The 24,899-nt window shown below is 38.6% G+C and overlaps 1 protein-coding gene across 1 annotated transcript in view; it reads right to left on the bottom strand.

The window, feature by feature from the left end:
• Nucleotides 1-24,899, bottom strand: part of LOC140245232 (uncharacterized) — a 208,910-nt gene that overhangs the window by 41,081 nt on the left and 142,930 nt on the right. Inside the window, exons 6-10 of the mRNA XM_072324817.1 lie at nucleotides 12,107-12,232; nucleotides 7,943-8,456; nucleotides 6,120-6,173; nucleotides 1,767-1,900; nucleotides 69-155 (exon numbers count right to left, since the gene is read on the bottom strand). Coding sequence (XP_072180918.1) covers nucleotides 69-155; nucleotides 1,767-1,900; nucleotides 6,120-6,173; nucleotides 7,943-8,456; nucleotides 12,107-12,232 — 915 coding nt within the window. The remainder of the gene's footprint in view (nucleotides 1-68; nucleotides 156-1,766; nucleotides 1,901-6,119; nucleotides 6,174-7,942; nucleotides 8,457-12,106; nucleotides 12,233-24,899) is intronic.

Genomic DNA, 24,899 nt, shown 5'->3' with positions numbered 1-24,899 from the left:
AAAGAAAAAGTGAAAAAAAAAAAAAGAAGAAGCAAATCTCATCCTCCTCTTTGTTTTAAATATCTCACCTTCTCTCCCTTGGCCCCAGTCACAGCCATGACATCAATGGTAGGTGACGGACCCGGAGGACCGGGAAGTCCAACCCCTGGAACACCCTGAGGACAGCAAAGAAGAGAGGAGAAAAAAAAATCAAACTCTAAACTCTGTGCCTTTTGTAATTTAAAAGATAGAATGATGATAAGTAGCTTGTACAGTTCTAGGGAGAATTTCCATTTATTAATATTATTATTCCTTTTATCTTTGTATGTGTATGAGTGATGTGCTAAATCACTTAATAAAAGATTAGGAAAAAGGTGTCCTCTGAATAGCAGCTGTCACTTTAAAGGTCCAGTTTACCTTTGGGAGCAGTGATTTTACAAATGTTCAAGATACCACATTTAATGCATATGTGTAGGTCTATTGTATCACAAAACATCATACCATACTAAATTTTCGCAGTAAAGCCTAAAATATAAGGAGATATCAGTATTTTTCTCAATAAACCATAACTGTAGATGGTTTAGTCTGGAAGAATTCTTATTATAACTATTATTCACATTTTATGTATTTTACAATACTTAACATCAATTATACGGAATCAAATTTTTACAGTGGTTGTTTCTGTCCCCGAACTCGCATTTTAAAACTATTTTAAGGTACCAATGCTTGGTTTTTGTTTCATCTGCAAATGGTAAATTATGCCTTTAATCATTATGAGGTCTTTGTCTCATTGTAAGCTATCTGACTTGATCCAATTTAATTCAATTTCATTTCATTTCCATCAAAACTATATCACAAAATCATAAGCGCAACTACAAATTGTGCATGTGCAATCTCCTGTATAAATAAAAATACTTTTTGGTGGTTTTCTGAAAAGGGTAACTAGATGTAAAACATACAATCAGACAGTGTCAACATTATTTTTTGTGTGAAATAGCCTACTTTACTTGAAATTTATGGAAGATACTAGAAAAAAAAATGTTGTTTATTCTGTACAACTAGTTTCTTAGTTCACCTGAAATGAAATTATATTAACTAGGATACTGTATATTGCTGAACTTAACATTATTTTCGCAAATATTAACATAGGAATTTTCAGCTCCATATTTTGTGAAAGCTCTTCATTTTGATGCTCACTTCCATGCTCAATTCATATTGACACAATCTGAAAACAATGCCAACCCATCAGTTATTTTACATCTCATATTTGTGATTTGGGAGTAACCTTTCAAATTTCCTCATGAATCAACTTTAATATCCCTTCCCTTTACAAAATGTTAAAAGTTGACAACCTTACATTTAAAAAACAAACAAACTTACTCCATAATTACATCCCTGCTAGATCTCTACGCTCATCGCTAGATCTCTACGCTCATCCAACTCCGGTTCTCTTATAATTCCAAGATCCGCTACAATATGGGGTACACGTGCCTTTGGCCATGCTGCTCCCACCTTATGGAATAACTTACCTCCAGCCATTAAAAATTGTTCTTTATTAGATTCTTTTAAAAGCAGTCTAAAAACTCACCTGTTTAAGGCCTCTTTTTGACTACTCATTATTTTGAACTATGAATTTTGTATGTTCTTTACCTCCTTCACTTTCTCTTCTTTCCGCGCCTAGACCATAGTGGATTTGGCGCTATATAAATCACATCAATTATTATTATTATTACAAACAAACAAACAAAAAAGACCAACAAGAATTTAGAACAAAAAAAAAATCATACCGGTTCTCCTTTCTGTCCACCTTCTCCTGCGTCACCCTTATCACCTTTGACCCCTGGGTCACCAGGTGGGCCAGCAACCCCTGGAAGTCCCTCCTGACCCACTGGCCCAACTGGTCCAGCATCACCTGCATCACCTGCGGAAGGGCAATCGATCATTTAATATTTTTTTAGGCTTTTTTTGTTCTGTAACGACGGTGTGATAATTACCATTGGCTGGACAGTCCATGGCAGTTAACTGACACCTATAAAGCCATGTTCCTGTCATTAGTGACTTGAAATGATTTCCACGGTCTCATCAAATACCCTTCCAAATTTCCCCAAGGTATAATGTGCCATACATCGTGCAGCAGGATTCAAACTCTGCAACATAGCAACAGTAAAGTCAACCAGTGACAATCCCACAAAACATTGCATTATTTTGCTGTGAAAAGCTCTGACGATACAATATCGGCATTCTAATGTCAAGAAGATGAAAGTGTGAATCAAGATCAATATCAAGAGTAATACTATAATGGCAAAGTATGGCAAAGCACATACATTATTTTCATTTTCAACCATGAAAGTACAGAGGAGAACACTTTGATAATTTGTCATGACTGAAGAAATGTGTGCTGATCCCTATTGAAAAAGTACAGTGTATGCATATGAGTAAATGGTAACCACAGCAACAATCTGTTTGCAACTTTTCCTTTTCAAAAATGAACTACACAGCCAGAATAGATGTTTCTTACAAATGTTGAGATTCTGCAAAGAAAGGTATGAATGGATGAAGGTAATGATACAAATGCAGGATCAGATAACATCAAAAGTTATGAATAATATCACGAAAAAACAAACAAACAAACAAAACAAAGAAACAAACAAAAATATCCAGAAAAGTTCAGGAGCAATGATACAAAAGGGAGATGACGGTTTGTTCAGTTCATGAGTGCCTGATGAAGAGAGAAAAAAATAACCATTCTTTCAGCTGGTTTTGATAAAATATGAGATGGGTAGATTTAAGACCTGCTAATGTTAGAGTACTTAAAAAAATGAATAAGTACTTTTGCAGTTAACCATGTCAAATCTACTGCTACACCGTACATGTCAGGAGATTAGCCGTAATTCTAACTGGATTATACTTTGCTGCAGGTTAGTGTTATGCATTTCATTAAAAAAAAAAAAAAAAAAAAAAAAAAAAAATCACATACAGTTAATCAACAAAGCCGACAAATGACACAAAGTCCAACTTGAAGCCAGTGTGGTAAGCTGCATCAATTTTCAACAGATTTCGCAGACCAATTAGTTGTTTTTTTTTCTTTTTTTTTTTGGGGGGGGGGGGAGGTGGGGGGCAACTCTGAGACTTAGCACATGATGCACAAATGAGGGATAGGCCCCTATAGATCCATCACATGGTATCCGTAATTCTGCTAAGTCAGCAGCACCAGCAGAAGGTGAAAATTTGCTTACTTGTTAACAGCTGCCATCATCATTGTTGTTGCTACATCAGTCTGCATTATCATTTAATTATTTTTTACATCTTCACAGATGTGCTTAGTGCACCCTTCTTTATTTCATTTGTGCATTTCATCCAGGTTTCCCATGATCACACTTTCCCTATTTCTATGTCAGTCCTTACTGCCATAAAGCTACAAGGTGTACGATTTCTTTGTTGTTGATAGAACCATTCTGAGGACGTAAGCATTAGGTGAGATTTGAACCCACGACCCACAATTTAAAGCCACTACTGTTCTACTGGAGGGCCATGCTATTGTCGTCACTCTGGCAATGCCAGTCACCCCATTTTTGACACCTGGGTCATTGAGGACATTGTGGACAAAAACACCTTTCCCAAGAACATTGCAGCACCCTGTGGGATTTGAATTCAGAACCAACAATTCTAAGTCAAGGGCAAAACCTCTACAGTGCCTCCCTTAGCATTAGATGACCATATACATTTCATGTGTATTTCATTTTGCTGAAAAAAATCTGAGATTAGTAAACTGGAATAAAAAAAAAAAAATATGAACCATCATCCCATTAGGAATCAACTAATGCAATGATATCAACAAAGATATTCATGAAGATGATTTTTTACCATTTTTTTTTTAGATTTTCTACCCCATTTTATTGAATATTAATTTACCCCATCAACTTTTTTCATTGACGAAATATTTTTTACTCTGTCAACTTTTTTTTTTTTAAATTAAATACTTTTTCACTCCATCATAAAAAAAAAATAGACAAATAGATATTCAAATGCGGATGATATGAAGGTTACAGCACACCTTTCATTGTATTTCTTTTTGTATCTGTTTGTTTTGTAGAACAGGAATGCAAGCTGAATTGTGAGTCAGAAGACATGCCTGTGAGGAGGAGGGGAGGTGATCAGTTCATTCAAGGTATATGTAGATGATTCCATTTGCTGGAGGGAACACTTGGGATGAAGATTAGGCTGAATGAACGTGTGCATTCTTTGCAAACTTGATGTAATGGTGCATGAAACTGACGTATGCTGAAGCCAATGAACATGTGCTCTTATAACTGCACATCAGTTTATGAGGGGGTAAGCACAGACACCATGGCCCCTTTTAAAGTGAAAAGCTCAGGGGGTAATTTGATGACAATCTTTGGGGTTATTCAGACAATGTAAATGGCTGTGTGTTGGTCGTCTGCACAAAACACTGATATCACCAATGCTTGGGGGAATGCGTTCATATCATCTGTGAACCAACAATGAAATAATTGTCAGGCAAAGGTAATGGCTCATACTTTGAAGGAGGATGACATTTTATGTTGTGAAGATATTTACCTTGCCTGCAGAAAAAAAAAATGACATTCACAATACTTACATCAATATTTGGCATCCAGTCAATCTAAATTATATCTGACAGAAATGCTTTTGTTACTATAGAGAGGCATTGTGTGCAAATGGTGTGGAACATGGGTAGAATGAATGCCAGAAACTGTGGAGAAGTAACATTTTTGTTGACGCCTCGAAAGATGAGGGCAAGTTCAAAGGTCATCAGACTTTGAAATTCAGAGTGACATTGTCAGAAGCAACAGCTTTGTTTGTATTGAGAGAGGGTTGCAATTTAGTCTGATGCAAGGCCTCTTCGGAATTGGTTTAGCGAAATTCTACCATCGTGAATGGAGCCACACTGTACTCCTTTTTTTTTTTTTTTTTGTGGGGGTGGATTTTATGCAAGTATGATGAATCCCAGGTTTGTGTAATCACTTGTCTTGAACGGGAAACTACTCCTACCACCATATTCAACTGCTGAACTTGAAACCATAGGAACAAATGAGTCAGAAAATAAGAAGCCTGAACTCTTTTATGTGCCACATTCGCGGTCGACGGCGTGCTAACTTCGCATATTCTGCTCAAATGCATAAGCGCCTTGAGCATTTAATCAAAATGGAGAACGGCGCTATAGAAATTGTATGTATTATTATTATTATTATAAACCCACCCAAACCAATTGATAAACCGCCAAATGCCACAGAACAATGAAGGCGTTTCCTGTGATTCCATTCCAGTCACATGTAGCTGGCATTTTATGCAGTGATTGACTACCAAGCAGTGTTTCTTATTGGATTTGGGAGTAAATTGGGAGTTTCTTCCACTGTTTTGTGTGCAAAAGTCAGGCCTCTTCAATAATGTAGCTACTGGTCATTAGAAGGAAACATTATCATAGATTTGTCAAGCAATTTACATCAAAGTAAAGCATGACATTTTCTCTACAGCTTTACTCATTACATATCCAGGGTAACAAAAATCTATAAATTAAGGTATGTTGATTTGAAAAACAAAATGTATTCCCAAAGTATGACTATGTTGCTTTCTCAGAATAATGTGGCGCATATGGGGCTTACACCATGGCACAAAAAGAGTTAATTGTAGTAACCTTTAGATTTGCAATATCTTGCAAGAACCTGTCTGGCTGAGAGCAAGGACAGTTGTTTAAAAGTTGACATCAACACACATATCTTTCCATGGGGACTGGAAATTTCATAGGTTTGTGTGAAAGAGACCCAGGGTTGCTAGGGGGTGATTTTTACCCAAGGTCCAAAAGATACTGGATGGACATGCTCAGTTTTACTCTTCACCAGAAGATTAAAGAGAGAGGGAGGCTCCTTGTGACCTGAACCATCTGTAAGTGATTCATGGATGTTGTTTTGCAATCAGCCCGTAATGACTTCTGGATGCGTGAGGATTGCAAGAAGGGGCAGTGATGCAGTGATGAAATGAAAATATGGATGATGACCTCTGAGAGAAAGAGAAAATGATAATGTGCCAAGGGGGGAAAATGATAATAATAATAATGAAAAAAAATGATAATAACATGAGGCCATACATAATACAAAACTCACCTTTCGGGCCCTGGGGCCCTACTGGTCCCGACGGTCCCTGGGGTCCAGTTTCACCTAAACAGGGGGTGTTAGATAGACATGGACGGGTGGAGGGACACAAAATTAACGACACATGGCACGATGCCACCTTCAACACAATTTCTACCTCCTTTGATCCGAAAAGGCTTTTTCAGTGCGTACTCACACAGTTAACGACATTCAAAGCTAGCTTAGTACCACAGTAAATTGTCTGTCACAACACATAAGCTTGACAGGTCAAAGCACAAATTATACTTGGTTATAGGTGATTAGTAAATTTCTGGCCAAAAGCAACATAATACATAATGCCTGAGGTAAATCTCAAAAGTTTGATCTAGGGACTATGCATGAGATATTGGTTTAACACAATGGAACAATGTATCAGTAGGTCATTAAATCTTTAATACACTGTAATTATTTTGAAGAAGTTCTAGGAAGCTACTGTAAAAGTGGAAATTTTCGCGGTGTTGAAATTTTCGCGCATTTCGCGCAACCAGAAACTAGCGCGAAAATAAAAACACGTTAATATTACTTTGCTTGCCATACGTTCCTGTGCGTGATGTCTTGATTCCGCGGAATTAAAAACATGCGAAACTCTTCTGACCCGGCCTAGCGCGAAAAATTAGTCGCGCGAAAATATCCACTTTTACAGTACATGTTTGTGGTAAGAATTACTGCACAAAAAATTACTACTATTCATTAGACCTAAGACATTTAAGCAACACACTAATAAGCACAGTAAATTGCAAAACTGATTTCCTAAAACTCCACTTCTTGACTTCTATTTAAGCAGTGCATCATATCTTTGTTTACAGCTATCCAGTCAGAGTGTGATGATATTTTGAGGTAAGTTAGCACAACAGATACACTCCAAGACATGACAATAGGAACTCTATTGGAGCACTTTCCATTTGCTATAGTTCACATACATTCAATTATATTGCAAGTATTAGTGGCATTAAAATCATAAGAAAAAAAAAAACTCAAGCTAACTTTCACACTCATTAGACGTAGTTTGTTGTAAGTTATATTGATCAGTTTATTACAGCTGTAATTGACACTAAGTAGGGTATACATGCTGCAAGCTCATGTAATAACCCTATTTCCAAGTATTACAGAATAACTATTTTTCTCTTAACCATAGTGCATGCAAACAAACAAACAAACAAACAAACAACAAAACATGTAATTGTACATGTATTTCACCATCACTTCAATTTCATCATCTCTCTTTGTGAGATTTGTTATTCCCTTCTACCATTCCCTAAAGGCTGGTAGTGTATGCTGGAGTCCAAATGAGCACTAATCCCCTGGTTTACGTAGACGAGCGGGGAGAAGGACTAGATGCATCCAAAGGAGTGATGGTGGGATGAGACTGACCTTGCAATTTGTGGTATACTTGGTGGAACCAAGGTGGTATTCGATGTAACAGTAATATAGTTTAAGTATGGCAATCTTGTATTTAACCAATTGAAGACTAGTCCCTCCCAGTATACAGGACGTGTAACTAAGGTAAGAGTCTTCTCATTGATAATCTTTTTTTTTTTTTTCTTGACAGTCAGTGAGCATTCTTGGTCTGCTCAGCATCCATGACTCAAATCAACTGTTGCATATTCACAGAGTATTATCTTTGCTTGATCATTATTCTCTGACGACATGTGAGCTCTCGGCTTTACTGCTACAATGTATATTAGAGGCAGCCCTTCTCCTCCTCCTCTGTTTTGGCTCTTTGCCTTGCTCTGTAACTATGAAAGCAACTCTTACTGGAAATCTATGAGTGTTAAAAGAACATCTGGAGTTCTCACCTATGATGCCCTGTGGTCCACTTGGACCAGGATTGCCTTGAAGACCCTGTTCTCCCTTGAGACCAGGTTCCCCTTTGGGCCCAATCTGCACAACAGGGACCATAGGGGGTGCAGTGGTGTCCATACCCCCAGATGTCTGGGTTGGGGATGAGAGGCCCAGGCTGATGTCTATTGTGGGGGCTGCTGTGGGTCTTGTGACATTGCCTGACTTTACACCCTGTGTAACACCACGTGTCACACCCTCAGTGACAACCATTGGGGTGCCCTGTGTGACACCCTGGGAGACAGCTGGTGTAGCCCGTTGTGTAGCACCTTGTGTAGCACCTCGTGTGACACCTTGTGTGATGTTTTGTGTACCAGCACCTTGTGTGACACCTTGTGTGACACCCTGTGTAACACCCCGTGTCACACCCTCAGTGACTTCAGGTTGCCTCTCAGATGTGATGCTTGGGGTGGGGCTTGGTTTGTCGGCTGAGACTGTTTGCACAAGTGGTGGTTGGATAGTGGCGGGATACTGTAGTGAAAAAAAAAAAGCAACCCCCAAAACATAATGAGTGTACATGTGAAGAGTTTGTTCGCAAAAACAGATAAGTCCATTTTTGAAGATTTTGAAGTACGGTCTCTGTCATAAAGTACAAAACAATACCTTTTAAATGATATATTGGTCACTACATATAAAGGTACTTTTTGAAGTTATGGTCAAAAGAAGCAAAAATGTTCTTATTATTCTCTGTATTTTTCTTGACCTTTAATCACAAGTATCTCCATTTGGCAAAAATGGACTTATCGTTTTTTGCAAACAAACTCTTCATGTATTAATTAAATTTTGTGCACAGTTGTACTATTATGTAGTGTATGAGCTACCTGGTACCACAAAGAATATGACATTCTCTAGAATTAAAGGGGATGGCTATAGTAACTGATCAGTGGGAATCAGTGGGAATGCTAGGAGATGATTGTTCCAATCCTTGTGGGATTCATTTAAGAGTACATCATATATCTATTGTTGTGTGAAAATTATTTGGTTCAGAATGGGCTCATATTCAAGTAATGTGCAATTTAATGTTTCCAGGTTAGCATGCCTGTACAGTGACAGGCATTAAACTGCACATTACTTGGATATGAGACCGTTCTGAAGCAAATAATTTTCACACAATAATACATACAAGAGACCCGCAGGTCTAGCGCTCACCTGAGTATCGCAAGTTCACCTTTCACGCAGTCACTAATCTAAATTATTCACAGCTCTACTAAAATTTGACCAGGCATTCTCAAGTAGAAGATGAAAATGTACGATAAGGGCCCAAATTTTTTAAGATTCCTTAATTTGGTGGGATTGGGGCCCCCTGGGGCCCTCTAGGTGGGGCATGGTGCCCATTTTGATAAATTGAGATCTTGACCCCCTAGGGATGCTACCTGCCAAGTTTGACAAAAATCCATCATGACGTTTTCAGGAAGAAGATGAAAATGTACAATTCAGGCCCCCATTTGGACCTTCCCCACCCCCCCTGCCCCCAAGAGGGGCACCCCTGGATCTGCTATGAACAAACTTGAAACTACAGTCATTAATGTACTCACTCATAGTATTATCTTAGCTCTATAACTTCTGATTCTAGAGAAGATTTTTAAAGATTCCTTCATTTTGGGGGGTTTGGGCCCCCCTGGTGCCCCTGGGTGGGGCATGGTGCCCATTTTAACAAATCCAGATCCTAACCCCCTAGGGATGCTACCTGCCAAGTTTGGTGAAAATTGGTCATGGGGTTTTCAAGAAGAAGATGAAAATGTACAATTTAGGCCCCATTAGGACCCCTCCCCACCCCCATCCCCTGGGTCCCAAGGGGGTACCCCTGATTCTGCCATGAACAAACTTGAAACTACAGTCATCAATGTACTAACTCATTGTATTAACTTAGCTCTATCACTTCTGGTTCTAGAGAAGAAGCTTTTTACAGATTCCTTAATTTTGGGGGGTTTGGGCCCCCCTGGGGGCCCCCTGGGTGGGGCATGGTGCCCATTTTAACAAATTGAGTTCCTAACCCCCTAGGGATGCTACCTGCCAAGTTTGATGAAAATCGGTCTTGGGGTTTTTAAGAAGAAGATGAAAATGTAAAAAGTTTACGCACGCCGGATGACAGACGCCGGACGACGGACGACGGACGCCGGACGAAGGGCAATCGCAATAGCTCACTTGAGCCTTTGGCTCAGGTGAGCTAATAATAATAATAGTAATAATAATAATAATAATAATAATAATAATAATAATAATAAGGTCTTATTTATCCAGGGTAGCCTCTTCAGTGTTGCCACTGCTCTACCAGAGGGCCCTGCCATATATAATTTACTCTTAAATGAATCCCACAAGAATGAGAACAATCATCCCCCAGTATTCCCACTGATTCCAACTGATCAGTTACTAGCCATCCCCTTTAAAAACCAAATTTTAAAGCATTTTGTTCTTTTTTCATGCACTTGAATGACAAATATACACATATGTGGTACATATGTAGGCCTACTGTGGTGTCATTACCTCAAAATTCCTCAGTGATCTGCATATTATAAATTCCTACAAGGTACTTATTTTTTCACTGCAAGAACTTGTGACACATTTGATCACAAATATGAACTTGAACCACAAAAAAAAATCATTTCAGTCACAAATTTTGATGTCATTGGTTCCAATTCAGGAAAGTTTCACGTTGCAAATGCTTCTGGTTTTGGAGTAGTTTCCTCATGTCCATTTTGTATACCTTGTAAGACCATGTGGGAGATGGTATATTACAAAAGGCATACTCCTGCACTATTTTCTCATGCCCACAGCCGCTCTGAAATTTGAACTTCTGACATCCGACATGAGTAGGTCGAGTCCAGATACGGAAACACGTTTCTGTCATTCATCCCTTGGGTAATACTTCCACATCCCCCCCCCCCCCCTTCCCAAGATATGATGACAGGAACAGATGTGGGATACATGGTATGCTCTGCACTCTTGATAATGCCTGCTGTATGAATGGTTCGAGCAACTCCCTTGGTCACTGGCTTCATTCACACTGCTCTCATGGGGTGCATTCACACTGACAATGAAAGACTGCTACTAATTGGAAAGTAAATGCAAATACATCACAAAATATGATTGTTTCAATGGTAGTAACTCAAACCTTGTGTGAAATAAGCATGGAAGATTTGAGTGTGAAACATGTCACAAAATATGGCCATTCAGAGAGCGGTGGGTCTTATATTTCTCGTGTGATCATGAGAGAGTTGGCTTATTATGAATCTTCACTAATATCATAATCATCTTGGTTAAAAAAAATGCTGTTTAATCACTTTTTGTCTAAATTACATACTGCTATTAAAACATAGATGCAATTTGTTGAATTTCTGATGCTCATGTTTCTTTTCTTTTTTTTTTGGGGGGGGGGGTTACACTACATCTCACCCATGGTCTAGATTGCTCCGATGCAGGAAGAAAGTGTTGGTGATTCAGTGTTTCACTATTTTTCCCCTTGCTACCATAAAGCACATTTATCCCGTTCTTATTCTCTTTGACAGAGATCAACAATTACATTCATATCTTCACTAGATTAAAGTCAAATAATCTTTAGCCATGGATATCCAAGCACACTTCCCCATCCTGAATCTCTTTGGCAGAGATCAACAATTACATTCCCATCTTCATTAGATTAAAGTAAATGATTTCAGCCATAGAGATCCAAGTGTTAACACTTCCTTGCATATCTGCAAAGAGATTTGTTGTAAGCATGTGAACAATCCTGCAATGGTGAAACATATACCCCACGAGGGTCATCCGGCCTGTCACATATAAACTTATGGTCCATCATCTTTATTTGCTTCTCCCCTTGGGAGAAAGGGACAGGGGAAGTTCTACCCATATTAGACAGCATCAATGGTGAGGGGGGGGGGGGGAGAGGTGAGATGGATGGGAGAATAAAAATCATAACATTTACATCCTGGAGCCGATGCTTTCCCTGATATGAAAGAAATGTCTCTATGAGGCCAATAGAAATCATCTTTGTTATTCAAGCCTCTTGTACACCTGATTGGTTTCTACAGCACACCATTACAGAGCACCTCCAGATGAGCCCTACATCACCTTGACAACAAAATTACTCTCGGCCACCATGGCCGCGTACCACACCCACTCACCAGCACAAGAGGAGGTTCGGAGGAGGAGGAGGATGTTGGCATAGTAACGGTCTCATACGGGGTGAAGTATGTGACTGGCATCTCTGGCATGTTGGTGGGTGAAGTCTGCTCCCCGCTCCCTGAAAACTGTGAAGGGGTAAAATGGGATTGATGGGGTGAGAGAAGGAGAAGGGGATGGAGGAGGAGCGGGAGGAGGAGGAGGAGGAGGAGGAGGAGGGAGAGGAGGAGGATGAGGAGGAAGAGGAGGAGGATGTGGAGGAGGAGGAGGAGGAGGAGGAAGAGGAGGAGGAAGAGGAGGAGGAAGAAGAGGAGGAGTGAGAGGAGGAGATGGAGGAGGAGGATGAGGAGGAAGAGGAGGAGGAGGTGGAGGAGAAGGAAGAGGATGAGGAGGAGGAGGAAAAAGAGGAGGAGGAGGAAGAGGAGGAGGTAAGGGAGGTGGAGATGATGAGGTAGTGGAAGATGAAAGAGAGAGACAGAGAGGAACATCTGTTAGAGCAATCAGAGATTAGCAGATAAAAATCCAACAACTGATGCCGAGTGTACTTTCTCTAGGCACCATATCAAACAGATTATAGCACTGAGTTACTCCATGATTATAGTAATGGAGAGGAGATTGGAAATCTTAAAGGAATTGTGCAGGTGTGGTCCGCATCCTCTTAATCATCCTCATATGGCCAAGTTATTCCTCTGACTTCTTTTCAAACTGTAGAGCTACAATGGCATGAATGCAAAGGGTAACATTTTGCATATTTTCTCCCATCATTCTATGGACTGCTAATTCAAAATATCACAAAAGTAGATGGACAGGCCATCACTTTTCTTCACTGGAATTGATAAGTTGAACAACTGCCCTGTCTCTAATCTTATTTTATCAAAATGTGTGTTGAAATATCTGAGATGACTTGTGACCAACAACTGCCCCATTCCTTTAATGTGACAGTAACAATTTCCTGTGGGATAATATCACAATTGATGAAAAAGAAAACAAAAGAACAACATTTTCATCATTATTGATAAATATTGTGCATGTGTGTGAGCTTGCTGAGCAAAGATTTGGCAAGAGGTATTACAAATATAAAATGTGATATATGTGGCCAGGAATGAAATATATAAAATGTGCAAAAGTGAAGGTGCACAAAAGCAAAATGCAATAAACTCAAGCAAATATGAAGAAATGCAAGCAGTTGACTGGAAGACAGGTAAATTGAAAGTACATATAAGAAAACATGGAAAGTTTTACAAATTCAGAACAGTGCATATTAAGTAATTGACATTCCAGTATATTCTAACTGATCTCAAGTATAACATAGGAGACCAATGTACAAGATTACACACACATACGTCTATTCAGCCCACAATCACCAGTTATCATTGCATCACCTCACACATAGTAAAGACTCCATCAATTGTAGCAAAGCTCAAAATATAAATCTTGCACCAAGTGCTGAAAGAAGTTTCAAGAGTGAAAGACAGCAGCCCAGAATTGCATACTCTAAACCAATAGACAAGTAACAAGTATTTCTCATCAAAGTAGAGCAACAAATTGCATTTCAAACATACACATGCACACACAAAATAGTATCAACCATAATAAGCAATACAGAACAAAATTATTGCAACTGATTGACAAATTTCCCTATATCGACGTAAATAAGCACTGAATTGATCATGTTTTAGTAGCAGCCATGATAAAAGAAATCATGGGCGTAAATGTACATGTACATTGGCATTTTAATTTTGCAAATTTTGGCTCGCGTGAAATTTGTAATAGAGTGCACGTAAACATTCCTTGTTTTACAGTAAAGGATTCATAGCTTTCACACCGATCAATGATGATTTTTGCTTCCTTTGTTGTAACATTGTATGAAAGATGTTGATATTAGTAGTGAATATCATATTATTCATCTGCCATGGTCACATGCAACTACATGTATGATGATTTATCAATGAGAAAGGCAATTTTAAAAGGTGGAAACAACCTTATGACATTTGGAAATCCAAGAACAGACAGAACACCAAAATCATGCAGATATTCAAAGATAAAATGCCTGAGATCCAGGGGATGTACCTTCCACTTCTAAGTCACATGGTGCAGGCTGAAAGAGAAGACTGCCGTTATGAAAAGCAAGACCCTATCTGAATAGTTCTCACTTGGTGAGCATGGGGATTTAGTGTGGTGAACTGCAGATCAAATCATGTTCAAGGCGGAGATTTTGTGCCCCTCTTCCAAGATCAACACTGGGACAGGTGAAGCAAGGGGTTAGGCAAGGGAGAAAACCGAGATATATCAGGGATGAACACTATTTGGGCGAGATGGGATCGAGTTTTGCCACAGAGATGGCAGAAGGATTTAGGAGATTTGCTTTTTTGGGGGGAAGGGGGACAGGAAAATAGCAGTGCCGCCGCACTGCAGTAGCACCAAGTTTGGTGCTGAAAGTATTGTCACCGCAAGATGAGATGTCGCAAGGGATAAAGGTGGGAATGCCAGGGTTTCAAATCACTGCAGTCCAGGCCAGTAAAAACCCACGAGAAAAATGTTTGATAATGTCCTTTGACTTCAACGGTCACATACATGTAATTGATATGATGCAGTTTAAGGATTTTTTTTTAAAGCAATCTGCTATCGAGTTTGCGTGAGTGTGTGTGTTTGAAAGAAAGAAATTCTTCATCATTCCTGGATGAGAAGGGAGGGGAAATGAGCTACAAAGACAGAAAGATGGAAATATATATAATGCCGAAAAAAATAAATAAATACAATGATAAATGTTGCATCATTACACTGGGAAAAATCCTCAGAGAAGAATAGAAGGCCACTTTGATAGCAACAAATAGGCGAACTGGAATATAATAAAATAATATGCTTATTGAACATTTACAACATTATCAAAAGATACACCATGTCTTCTTTAACATGACATGAAATATAAGCCCATAATTGGATTCTCTCCATGCACAGATAGCTAAGCAGAAAGGCAAGTATAGGACCCAAGTATATGAGACAATACTGTGAAAGCAATGTAGAGAAAACTGATTATATTGGCATCATACAGATATGATAATATTGTCAAATAACTGAACACATAGAGGGTTCATTGAATAAATGTACATACAGCCAGAAAAAAAAAAGAGCAGTCGCATACAAAAGTGTGCTTGTAAATGAGTAAGCAAGAGTAAAGCTAAATAAACAGGAATAAATGGTTGAATAAATAAAGGACTATCACTGAGTGAATGAAAAGACACATAATCTATATAATCTGATGTCAAGGAAACATAATAAAATTATCTACTTAAGAAGTAAAACAAACACGTACAAGTACAGCAAGGTTCATTTGCACGCAATATACATAGCTGGCATGAAATAGTATAATATTTAATAAAGGCAATACCAGTGATACACTATTAAAGGTGATGAAGGACACCTAAATATATTACTAAAATGCACATTTTAGCTGCCATCGTGTGCTGTACAACATTAGCATACAAATATATATGGCTAAAATCATGACTGAACTACAAAAATTATCCAAACTACTCCCTCCAAGACACACATAAAAAAATGGATGAGAGTTATTACATATGAAGAGTTTGTTCGCAAAAACCGATAAGTCCATTTTTGAAGATTTTGAAGTACGGTCTCTGTCATAAATTACAAAATAATACCTTTTAAATGATATATTGGTTACTACATATAAAGGTACATTTTTGAAGTTATGGCCAAATGAAGCAAACATTTTCTTATTATTCTCTTGATTTTTCTTGACCTTTAATCGCAAATATCTCCATTTGGCAAATATGGACTTATCGGTTTTTGCGAACAAACTCTTCATATATTCTCTCTAAAAGTCCTCGGCACAGAAGATAAGATGGAGTGTGCACCCATAACCCCTCCCTCTTTGACAACTAGGGGCTAGGAATACCTTGAGGATTGTGAGATTCGGAGGATTTGGGGAGCAAGGGGGTTGAGGGACAGAATGTGTGAATGGATCCAGGGAAGTAAGAAGAGGACAGCAATACCAAAGAGGGTAGCACTCTGGTAATACTGTACTAAGGGATAAGCCTGCAGAGGAACAAATTGGGATCATACGGAGCACCACAGACCTCTTTCACATTAAAAAGATCTTTCACAGGTGCACTGGGTCCTGTTTCATAAAACTTGTTATCAATAGCAAATTACAATAGTTGTTATAAGCTATTGACATCGAATAGTGTGAAACCACGAGCTCTTTCAAGATGGCTAAAAGAATTTGCTTGTTAACCTGATCCATACTGAATTCTGAAAACCCCATAGACTTAATACAAAGGCCACCAGGTTCCCATATGGAACGGGTTATTATGATTGAATATCCTTGTTATATGAAAGGATGCCAAGCGAGTAGGTTTGGTACATTTGCAAAGAGAACGTTCTCAAATCATTACATCATTTATATAACCCAGTTGTGGGTCTGTCCAATAGTAATTAATCTCATTCTAGGTGTATCTATTTGATTGAAAAAACAGAATCAAAACATGATTATCATCAAGTTCTGTTGCAAATCTGAAACTCTCCTGTGATTGCAGGGTAGGATGAGAGTGTGTGACAAGAAGAAATCCCCTGGAATTCATCATGTCTGACAGACCATGTGGGCAGGAGAGGGCAGATATGGGGGGGGGGGGGGGAGGGTGGGAGTTTTAGTGTTCTCTATGTATTATGAAACTTTTTGCCAGAGGCAAAAAAGTATTCATAAAAACACTTGAATTTGATATCAGATAACCTTGGTAAACTTGGTATGGAGTCTCTGAGTGGAACAGTATATAGGATCACTTTATGCATGAAAACACTAGAACACATTTGATATCAAGTTGATACCACCTATTATAAATATGTTGTTTGTGAGAAGGCGCTACATACGAACAATCAGTGATCAGACAAGGGGATATGAAGAGAATACAGAGTACAAATGAATAATGTAATATCTGGAGAGCCTTTAACAGAAGGTTGTATCTATATTACAGAAAAAAAAAATAAAGATGAAAATGAGTGTCATCTGGCATAAATGAAGCAGCAATATATTTCAGGATTATGAAAATAAGACTACCAATTGTTCTTCAAGGACTAATAATCAGTATGTGTATCTTTTACAGGCTAAAAGGAGTCCCAGAGCTGGTATAGAAACAAGAACGAAACATCATGAACAACATAGCATTGTTCACCTGGTATACATGGTAGTCAAATTGCCCCTATCAAGGCACATGTGTTAGCAATAACCATTTCAAGATGCCTCAGGATCTAGATCAAGATATACACGGAATTGAAAATGCCTTTCTTGTGGGCAACATTAACCCAGATATGAAACATTAAAGGTCTTCCCCCGTGGCAGTTTTGGCCAACATTCTTCTTTGTCGAGTCATATTATCATGCCCATATTTGTTTCAGGACAAATTGGATTCAATAGATATATTAGTTTTTATCTTTTTTTTGGGGGGGGGGGCCCATTAAAGGACAAGTCCATCTTCATATACATGTGGATTAAATGAATGCAGCAATATTAGTAGAACACATCAGTGAAAGTTTGGGGAAAATTGGGCGATCCGTTAAGAAGTTCAGAATTTTTACAGTATTTGCACAGTCACTGCCGGATGAAAAGACTACTACGGCGTATGATGCCACATACATAGAACGATATAAGAAAAATGTATGAAGAGAATTTCACAAAATTTTACTTTTTTGGACAAAAAAAGAAGTTTTATGGACTAATCAGATGGGTGGTTTCATGCGGCTCAGTTACTAATTGTATAACAGAAACATCACCCTTGTCTATTAACCTGTTGAATACGAGCTGATATGGCTACGACACACATTTTCCACAGACGCCTGCCTGAGCATACTCAGGGTAGTCTTTAACAGGATAAAAGAAGAAGAAAACAAGAAAAACAATTTGGTAGTTTCGACATTACTGTTGTGCTGAAACATTGTGTGTGCTGTGTGTGCTTATATGTGTGTGTGTATGTGTGTGGCTAGTGAATCACTCTTGGATTATTTTTTTCTTTCTTATTTTAGACTTGATCAAGCATAAATTGATTATCTCTCTGTTTCCTGTGACATTTGGGCAAAAAAAAACCATTCTTGACAGGTGATGATGAAGGTCCATTGTTTGCATGTTAGTGACGCATCACACTCATTCCCAAACTGTCCACTAATCATGCCATCTGCAGTGGATTTGGAACAAGTCATCCTTGATATACCCCATAAAAACTCTAAAATGCTCTGACATTATACCCCTCTCAGAGATGCTTAGTAGGTTCTGGAGTGCTCCTGAAGCACTCCATACTCCTGCATGAAATGGTCATCAAGTTTTGGAGCACTATGGAAAGCCCTTTTTACACTTGTGTTTCTTAACCCCGGACTTTCTCTGACCCAGGACTATCGTTAGTCCCGTACCAATTTTTTCAGCTTTTTACACTGGCCAATTAGTCCCGTACTATCTCTTGTCCGGGGCTAAGGAGAAAACTGACCTTTTTACACTCGTATTTCGTAGCCCCGGACTTTCCAAACCACATGAATATTCATGATTACGCTGTGCACTGTACACGTACACGCATGCACCGGCAGCACTTGATTACCTCGTTTCTGATTGGTCAGTGGGGGTCGGACTTCGTCTCCGTCGCTTAGCCCTGGATTATGTTTTCGTTCTGTTTACACTCACTTGCTTGGCACCGCAATTGCGGTGCTAACCCTGCTATTTTTCAGGGCCAGATAGTACGGGATTATCGGTGGGGCTAGCCCACTTTGGCAAAAACGAGTGTAAACAGAAAGTGGGCTAAGGATAGTCCCGTACCAACGGTGGGGCTAAGGCCCCCCCTTAGCCCCACCATTGGTACGGGACTAAGCAAAAATTTACAAGTGTAAAAAGCCCTGAAGTGCACATTGTCCATATATTTGAATTTCCCTGTGAGCGAAAGGTTAACGTGACAGTTACCTCACTCTCTGCCACTTTGTGCCTGATCTCGGCAGTGACTCTTTGTATGAACAAACTTAAAGGGGCACACGTCTAAGTGCTTCAGGACTATTCCTGTGCCCAGTAATGTGTATTAAATGGGGTCTTAGATTGAAATCACTTGTATTATGTGTCCACACTCTGCCAAGTTGATGATACCTTTCCTCTGGGGACACAATGTATTGAGAAGGCTGCCCTGACTTGGATTTTTTTCGGGAATCTCAGCAAATCATATTCAAATTGAACGCACAGCCCAAGAATCTTTACAATTTTGAGTTTTACGTCACCGACGAGCGTATACACTTCGATGCAAATATTCCCTGATGTGCAATTAAGTAGGTTGCATTAGTCATGATTTTAAAATGTACCTATCTCGGAAGGCAGTGAATAAAAATCAATTCAATCCAACCATTCTTTTATCCTCACCCTACACATCTTTAATCCTCTCCAAACCCCAAACCTGAAATAATATTGACATTGTATACAGGCATAGGTCTCAATTCTTGCTATTAAAAGTTGTTGATTTTTGTCATTATGAACACTAATTATTTTTCAAACACTGCTACCTCAAAACTTTCCTTTTGAAACTCAGAATAATATGTACAAGCCTTCCACTGCATGCGAAAGATAGAAACAGTGATCTTGCTATATCAACTATTGACAAAAATCATTGGGAGTTTAATCATCATTCGCATACTTTAATGCAAATGAAAGAAATCATTATATTATATTATCTATGACATGACCTATCTATAGCTTTAGCGCCCATGTACCTGCAGCTGTTATAACTGTCAGAAATAAGTCATACCAACATGCCCATGCACTTGTTGAAATAAGCATGCCTGTGTGAAAAGCATATAAACATACACACAAAAAGGCGGTCTATTCTCCACCAAGTTGTCAAAATAGGAATGCGCAATAGAAAACAGCTGTAATATTTGAACTTCAGTAGGGTGGTATCAATTGAAAGCGATGCCAAGCAATCTAAATCAAATATGTTTCTATAAAAACACTTGCTCCAAAGAAAGGCATAATTAAAAGACATATGGTATCAGTCAGTTTCACAAAAAAGAAAATGTCATAATATACAATTCCATCGGATCTCAGTGTCAAAGTGGACCATCTGTCATGTCGTCTGTTTCAGTTTGAGCGTTACTCCATCCAGGTGATCATTTTCTTACATTAAAATATCAAAGCAATATAGATTTTTCAGCAGTGAGATTTTCTGTGAGAAATCAGATGGATATGTACATCAAGAAACATGGCATATTTTCAACATCAGAGCTGTAAAACTTTGCAAGACCACCAGTAGACTTGAGGGTTAACAAAATAAATAATGTGTGTGCAGCAACACTCTTTGGGAGACAAACTCTTGTCAAAACACGATATATGTGGCACAACAATTTCAGAAATGAATTTTGACAGTAAGTTTACGATAAAATGTTGGCTGGAAGCCAGTTAAAAAAGATAAGAAATGATGAGGGTACACAGCTAAAAGTGCAAGGTACTTTGGGACGGAGCAGCTTAGTCCCAAAGTCTAACATACGCATTGTGTATCCACAGCACTTCTCTTAATTCTTGCCTTCATTATTCTCCAACAGTATATTATACATTTATTACAAACATAATCCTCCCAAAATATGGTAATTCAACGCAACTGACAAAATACCAGTGTGCAATCAAAGTTAAACCATACATTTTGAATCTTCTGCAAAACTGAAGTTTACACATAGGCCCTAGAATGAAGACCCATACTTTGTGGGAGTTGATTAACCCATTGAGGACAAATCCAGAGTACATTTGGGCAGGTGTCTATGGGAAATGCATGTTGTAGCAAAATCAGTCTGTCCTCAATGGGTTTAATAACAGATGTAAACTCATGATGCATTTTTTTTTCATGGGAAGATTTCTGTCCTTTGAAAGGGGGGGGGGGGATATCAATGATTAGAAGACACCATGCAAACTGACATTATAATATTGCAATTTATCATTTTGCAGCCACAACTTGCGGTGAGAACCTTCATCACATAATCCCCTGGCACTCATCAAGTAATTCAACTTCCTACTATGGATCTCTCAAATCAAGTCAAATCAAATCAGTGGATTAAATTAAGAACAAATTTAAATAGTTGGGACTTCTGTTTTTTTTTTTTTTTTTTTTTTCAATCCATCAACATCAGAATATGACCTTCATGATCATCCAAAACGATGTCGTATTGTTTAGGCAATCATTTCTGAGGCCATTGTCCTCATCAAGCGTTCGCTTATGATAATGGTCTCCTGTATCCAGAGTTGCTTAATTTGTCTTTGAAAGATAGATATACGGGATCCTATGTTTGCATAAATATATGCATAAAATGATGTCTCTTTGTTTCCATTTTGCATTGTGTAGAAAAAATGTTGGATATTTGAACTAATCATTTACCTGTTTTAACTGTCACATTCAAATTATACTGTGGTCATGCATTTCATTTATGTATGAAAAAGAAATTCACAAATAAAATCAAAATCAAAACAAATCAAATCAAAACTGATCACAATTCAGATATTCTCTCATTTCCTTAGTTTTCATCTGGTTTTGTTGTGTTGGGTTTTTTTTATAGTTTTTTTAGAGTTTCTATCTAACCTGTTTTTCAAACTGAATGGTTAACAAGGAAAAAGAAAATACCAGCAAAAGAGAATACACAAACTCTAGCTAGTGTGTCCTTTTTCTGATCCAACCTTTCGGTCTTTGAAACAGGATGTAATTCAAGGGACGAACAGATAGCAGTGAGAGATAAATCACCCAATACTACTACAGATAATAGTAATTGTGGTCCAACTGAATGGCAATTTTCTCACGCCTGATAACAAAACATAGGCCCTATGCACACAAGCAAGATGAGAATTGCTGGTGAGTAAATCTAATCATAAATTTCATTAGGCCTGTTTTCATCAGAACAAAGTTTCAAAATACATGTAGTACGCTATTTTGTGGTTAGGAAATTAGCTTGATGTCAAATTAACTGCTACAGTATCTGTGCAATAAAGATGCATATGGTGTGCTTTGTGATTGGAAAAATTTTCACCAAAATCTTTGTCTGGTTTGTGAAATAGCATGCTAATTTGCAAATCAGTGCACTATTTGGGTTGCATCTCCATCAGCCTGAAATGTTCGGGATCCCATCATGCAAACCACATGCTATAAAGCACATGCACACACAGAACGTAGTTTTGTGGCTGAGCAAGCCGAGTAATGATGCAAAGTGCAAATTCATCAACTTCAGGCTAACTTTGCTAAGCTTTCAAGCTGAACTGATAAAAATCTCATATTTCATGACTCTTAAAAACAAAACAACAAAAAACAAAAAACAAACAAACAAAACAAACAAAACAACAACTTTTGTTTGACACTGTCAATACCAACAACAGTCTAGTTGTACACAAAGTCCATTACATTTTTGAGTTGGCAGTCCTAAAAGTTTCAAAGAACAACTCTCCAGAAAAGAGAATTTTGGTCCATCTAATTTTTGCGACAGAAGTGTCAAACTAACGTCAACTAGAAAAATCAGAAATCTGATTATGAAATTATCAATGATTTCGATGTTGGGCAGTCGTCTTGACATCTGGTCTTTTGGGCACTTCAAAATAGCTGTCTATGCCCAATGTCCATAATGTTTCTCACCAGAAACTGCTTGTATTTTGCTTGAAATATCAGAACAAGTTACTTTATTCTAAATGAGACATATCTCAAATATCCTTGAGAAATTTCTCAAGGACTCTATGCCAAATGTATCATACAATGTATATTTAAGATAATTATATAGTTTATCTGCAAACTTTGTCTAGACAAGAACATTATACTCTCGCTTTAATATTCATTTATCATTTTTTCCTCAAAAATCATACACATACAGTACATTATGCAGTCATAAACTAACTCTTTACACATTTCTTGCTCTGTATTAGCATACGGGGTCTGACATACATACATGTATGTAAAGATGGATTTCCACAAGATGTTTGAAAATAATCACTTCAGATTCCAAGCAAGAAGTATAGGGGTTATACATTTTGGTCTTGACATGAGCCAGATCAGGCATGCTGATACCATGCCAAACAGACATAATATATTTCTTGGTTTCATTTTTCATGACAAAATGAGGCTGCTTGAAACACTTGACTATCTTATGACTTGCCTGTCTTATCACCCGGCTGACTACTTCCAAGTAGGCCCTACTATGGTGACATGACACACACCCCTCCCCCCCCCCCCCCCCATCTACATCTAGCATTCCTTTTAAAACTACTTCCACATGCAGCATGCTCTTCCTATCTCTGGTTAGCTCCATAGTAAGCTCCTCTCCTCTGCTTGATAGAACCCTCTTAAAGGACAAGTCCACTTTCATAAACATGTGGATTGAGAGAATGCAGCAATATTAGTAGAGCACATACATGTGAAAGTTTGAGTAAAATCGGACAATCCATTCAAGAGTTATGAATTTTTGAAGTTTCACTTCCATGATACTGTAGCTGAGTACTACAGCTTGTGATGTCATATGTGTAGAACGCTTTAAAGAAAATATAAAGAAGATTCAACATCGATGTAGGGCAATTTGTCAATCAGTTGCAAAGATTCAACATACTTTTACTTTTCTCGCATAATGAAAGAGCACATGACTTGCCTCTTTCAAAAAGCAGGGGGAGTAATATTACCCTATAACATACACGTACGTCAATTACAAGTTGAGGGAGTGTGTACTTTTTTTTCAAAAAGTGAAATTTTGTGGAATTCTGTTTGTATTTTCATTATATCGTTCTACACATGTGACATCATCAACTGCAGTAGTCTTCTCATCCAGCAGTGACTGCACAGAAACTTTAAAAATTCATAACTTTTGAACGAATTGTCCCAATTTTCCTCAAACTTTCACGGATGTGTTCTACACATGCCCCCGTCACACTACAGCGTATAAATCAGCGAATGCCTAGCGGATGGGCAAAATTTGGCAAAGTCCAGATACGCTCGAATCCGCTCGAATCCGCAAGCAAAATGTCGTTTTCGAACGTTCGCCTAACGAATGATGAGCATATGCTAACTGTGTTACGAGCAGATTAAGTAGCGAATGAAAGCGAATGCGTACAGTCCGTCCAGCGGATGCTGAGCGGACAAAGCGAATGAGGAGCGAATGCCCAACATATGCAGAGCGATACTGCGGCAGTCACGTGACGGATCTCGACTGACGCACATTTTCCCAAATCATTTTGAGTAGTGACAGTGTCGAGTAACGTTGTGATTGTGAGAATGGCCCCCAAAAGAAGGAAGGAGAAGTCACCACCAAGTGCTGCTGATGTCATTACCCTCGACAGTCCTCAAGATTCCTGTGTTCCTTCTGATGATCACGTTGACGATGATGTGGGGAGTCCAACATCCTCCATTACGTCTGGTGCCTCCAACTGTTCCTAGCCTTAACCTTCAGCGAAAAAAAAAAGCCAGAGGCAAACGCCGGGACTTTAATATCCCGGAAGTTCGATGAGAAGCTGATTATACAACCCGAACTGCCCTCGTCTTCGGATCCAGGCCCTGGTCCACATCGTTCTTCGATGTTTTCCTCTCCTCCTCCTTTTTTTTTTTTTTTTTGTCTTGGATGTATTTGGCGATTGCCAGCTGGTTTAGGTCATACTCATGTTGATGAACAGCTAGAAGATATTGCATCTGAAATCTCTGAGCGTCCTCCATTTCTGATGACCAACTGATTAATGCTACCTGTGCTGTCCAGATTTGCTGTGCGAATTTGGATGAACGGCGAACGAATGAGAAGCGAACGCAGAGCGACCAC

The sequence above is a fragment of the Diadema setosum genome, chromosome 22 (assembly GCF_964275005.1).
Source record: "Diadema setosum chromosome 22, eeDiaSeto1, whole genome shotgun sequence".
NCBI lineage: Eukaryota > Metazoa > Echinodermata > Echinoidea > Diadematoida > Diadematidae > Diadema > Diadema setosum.
Note: the sequence above shows the minus strand (reverse complement) of the source record. Positions and strands in the feature narration are given on the sequence as shown.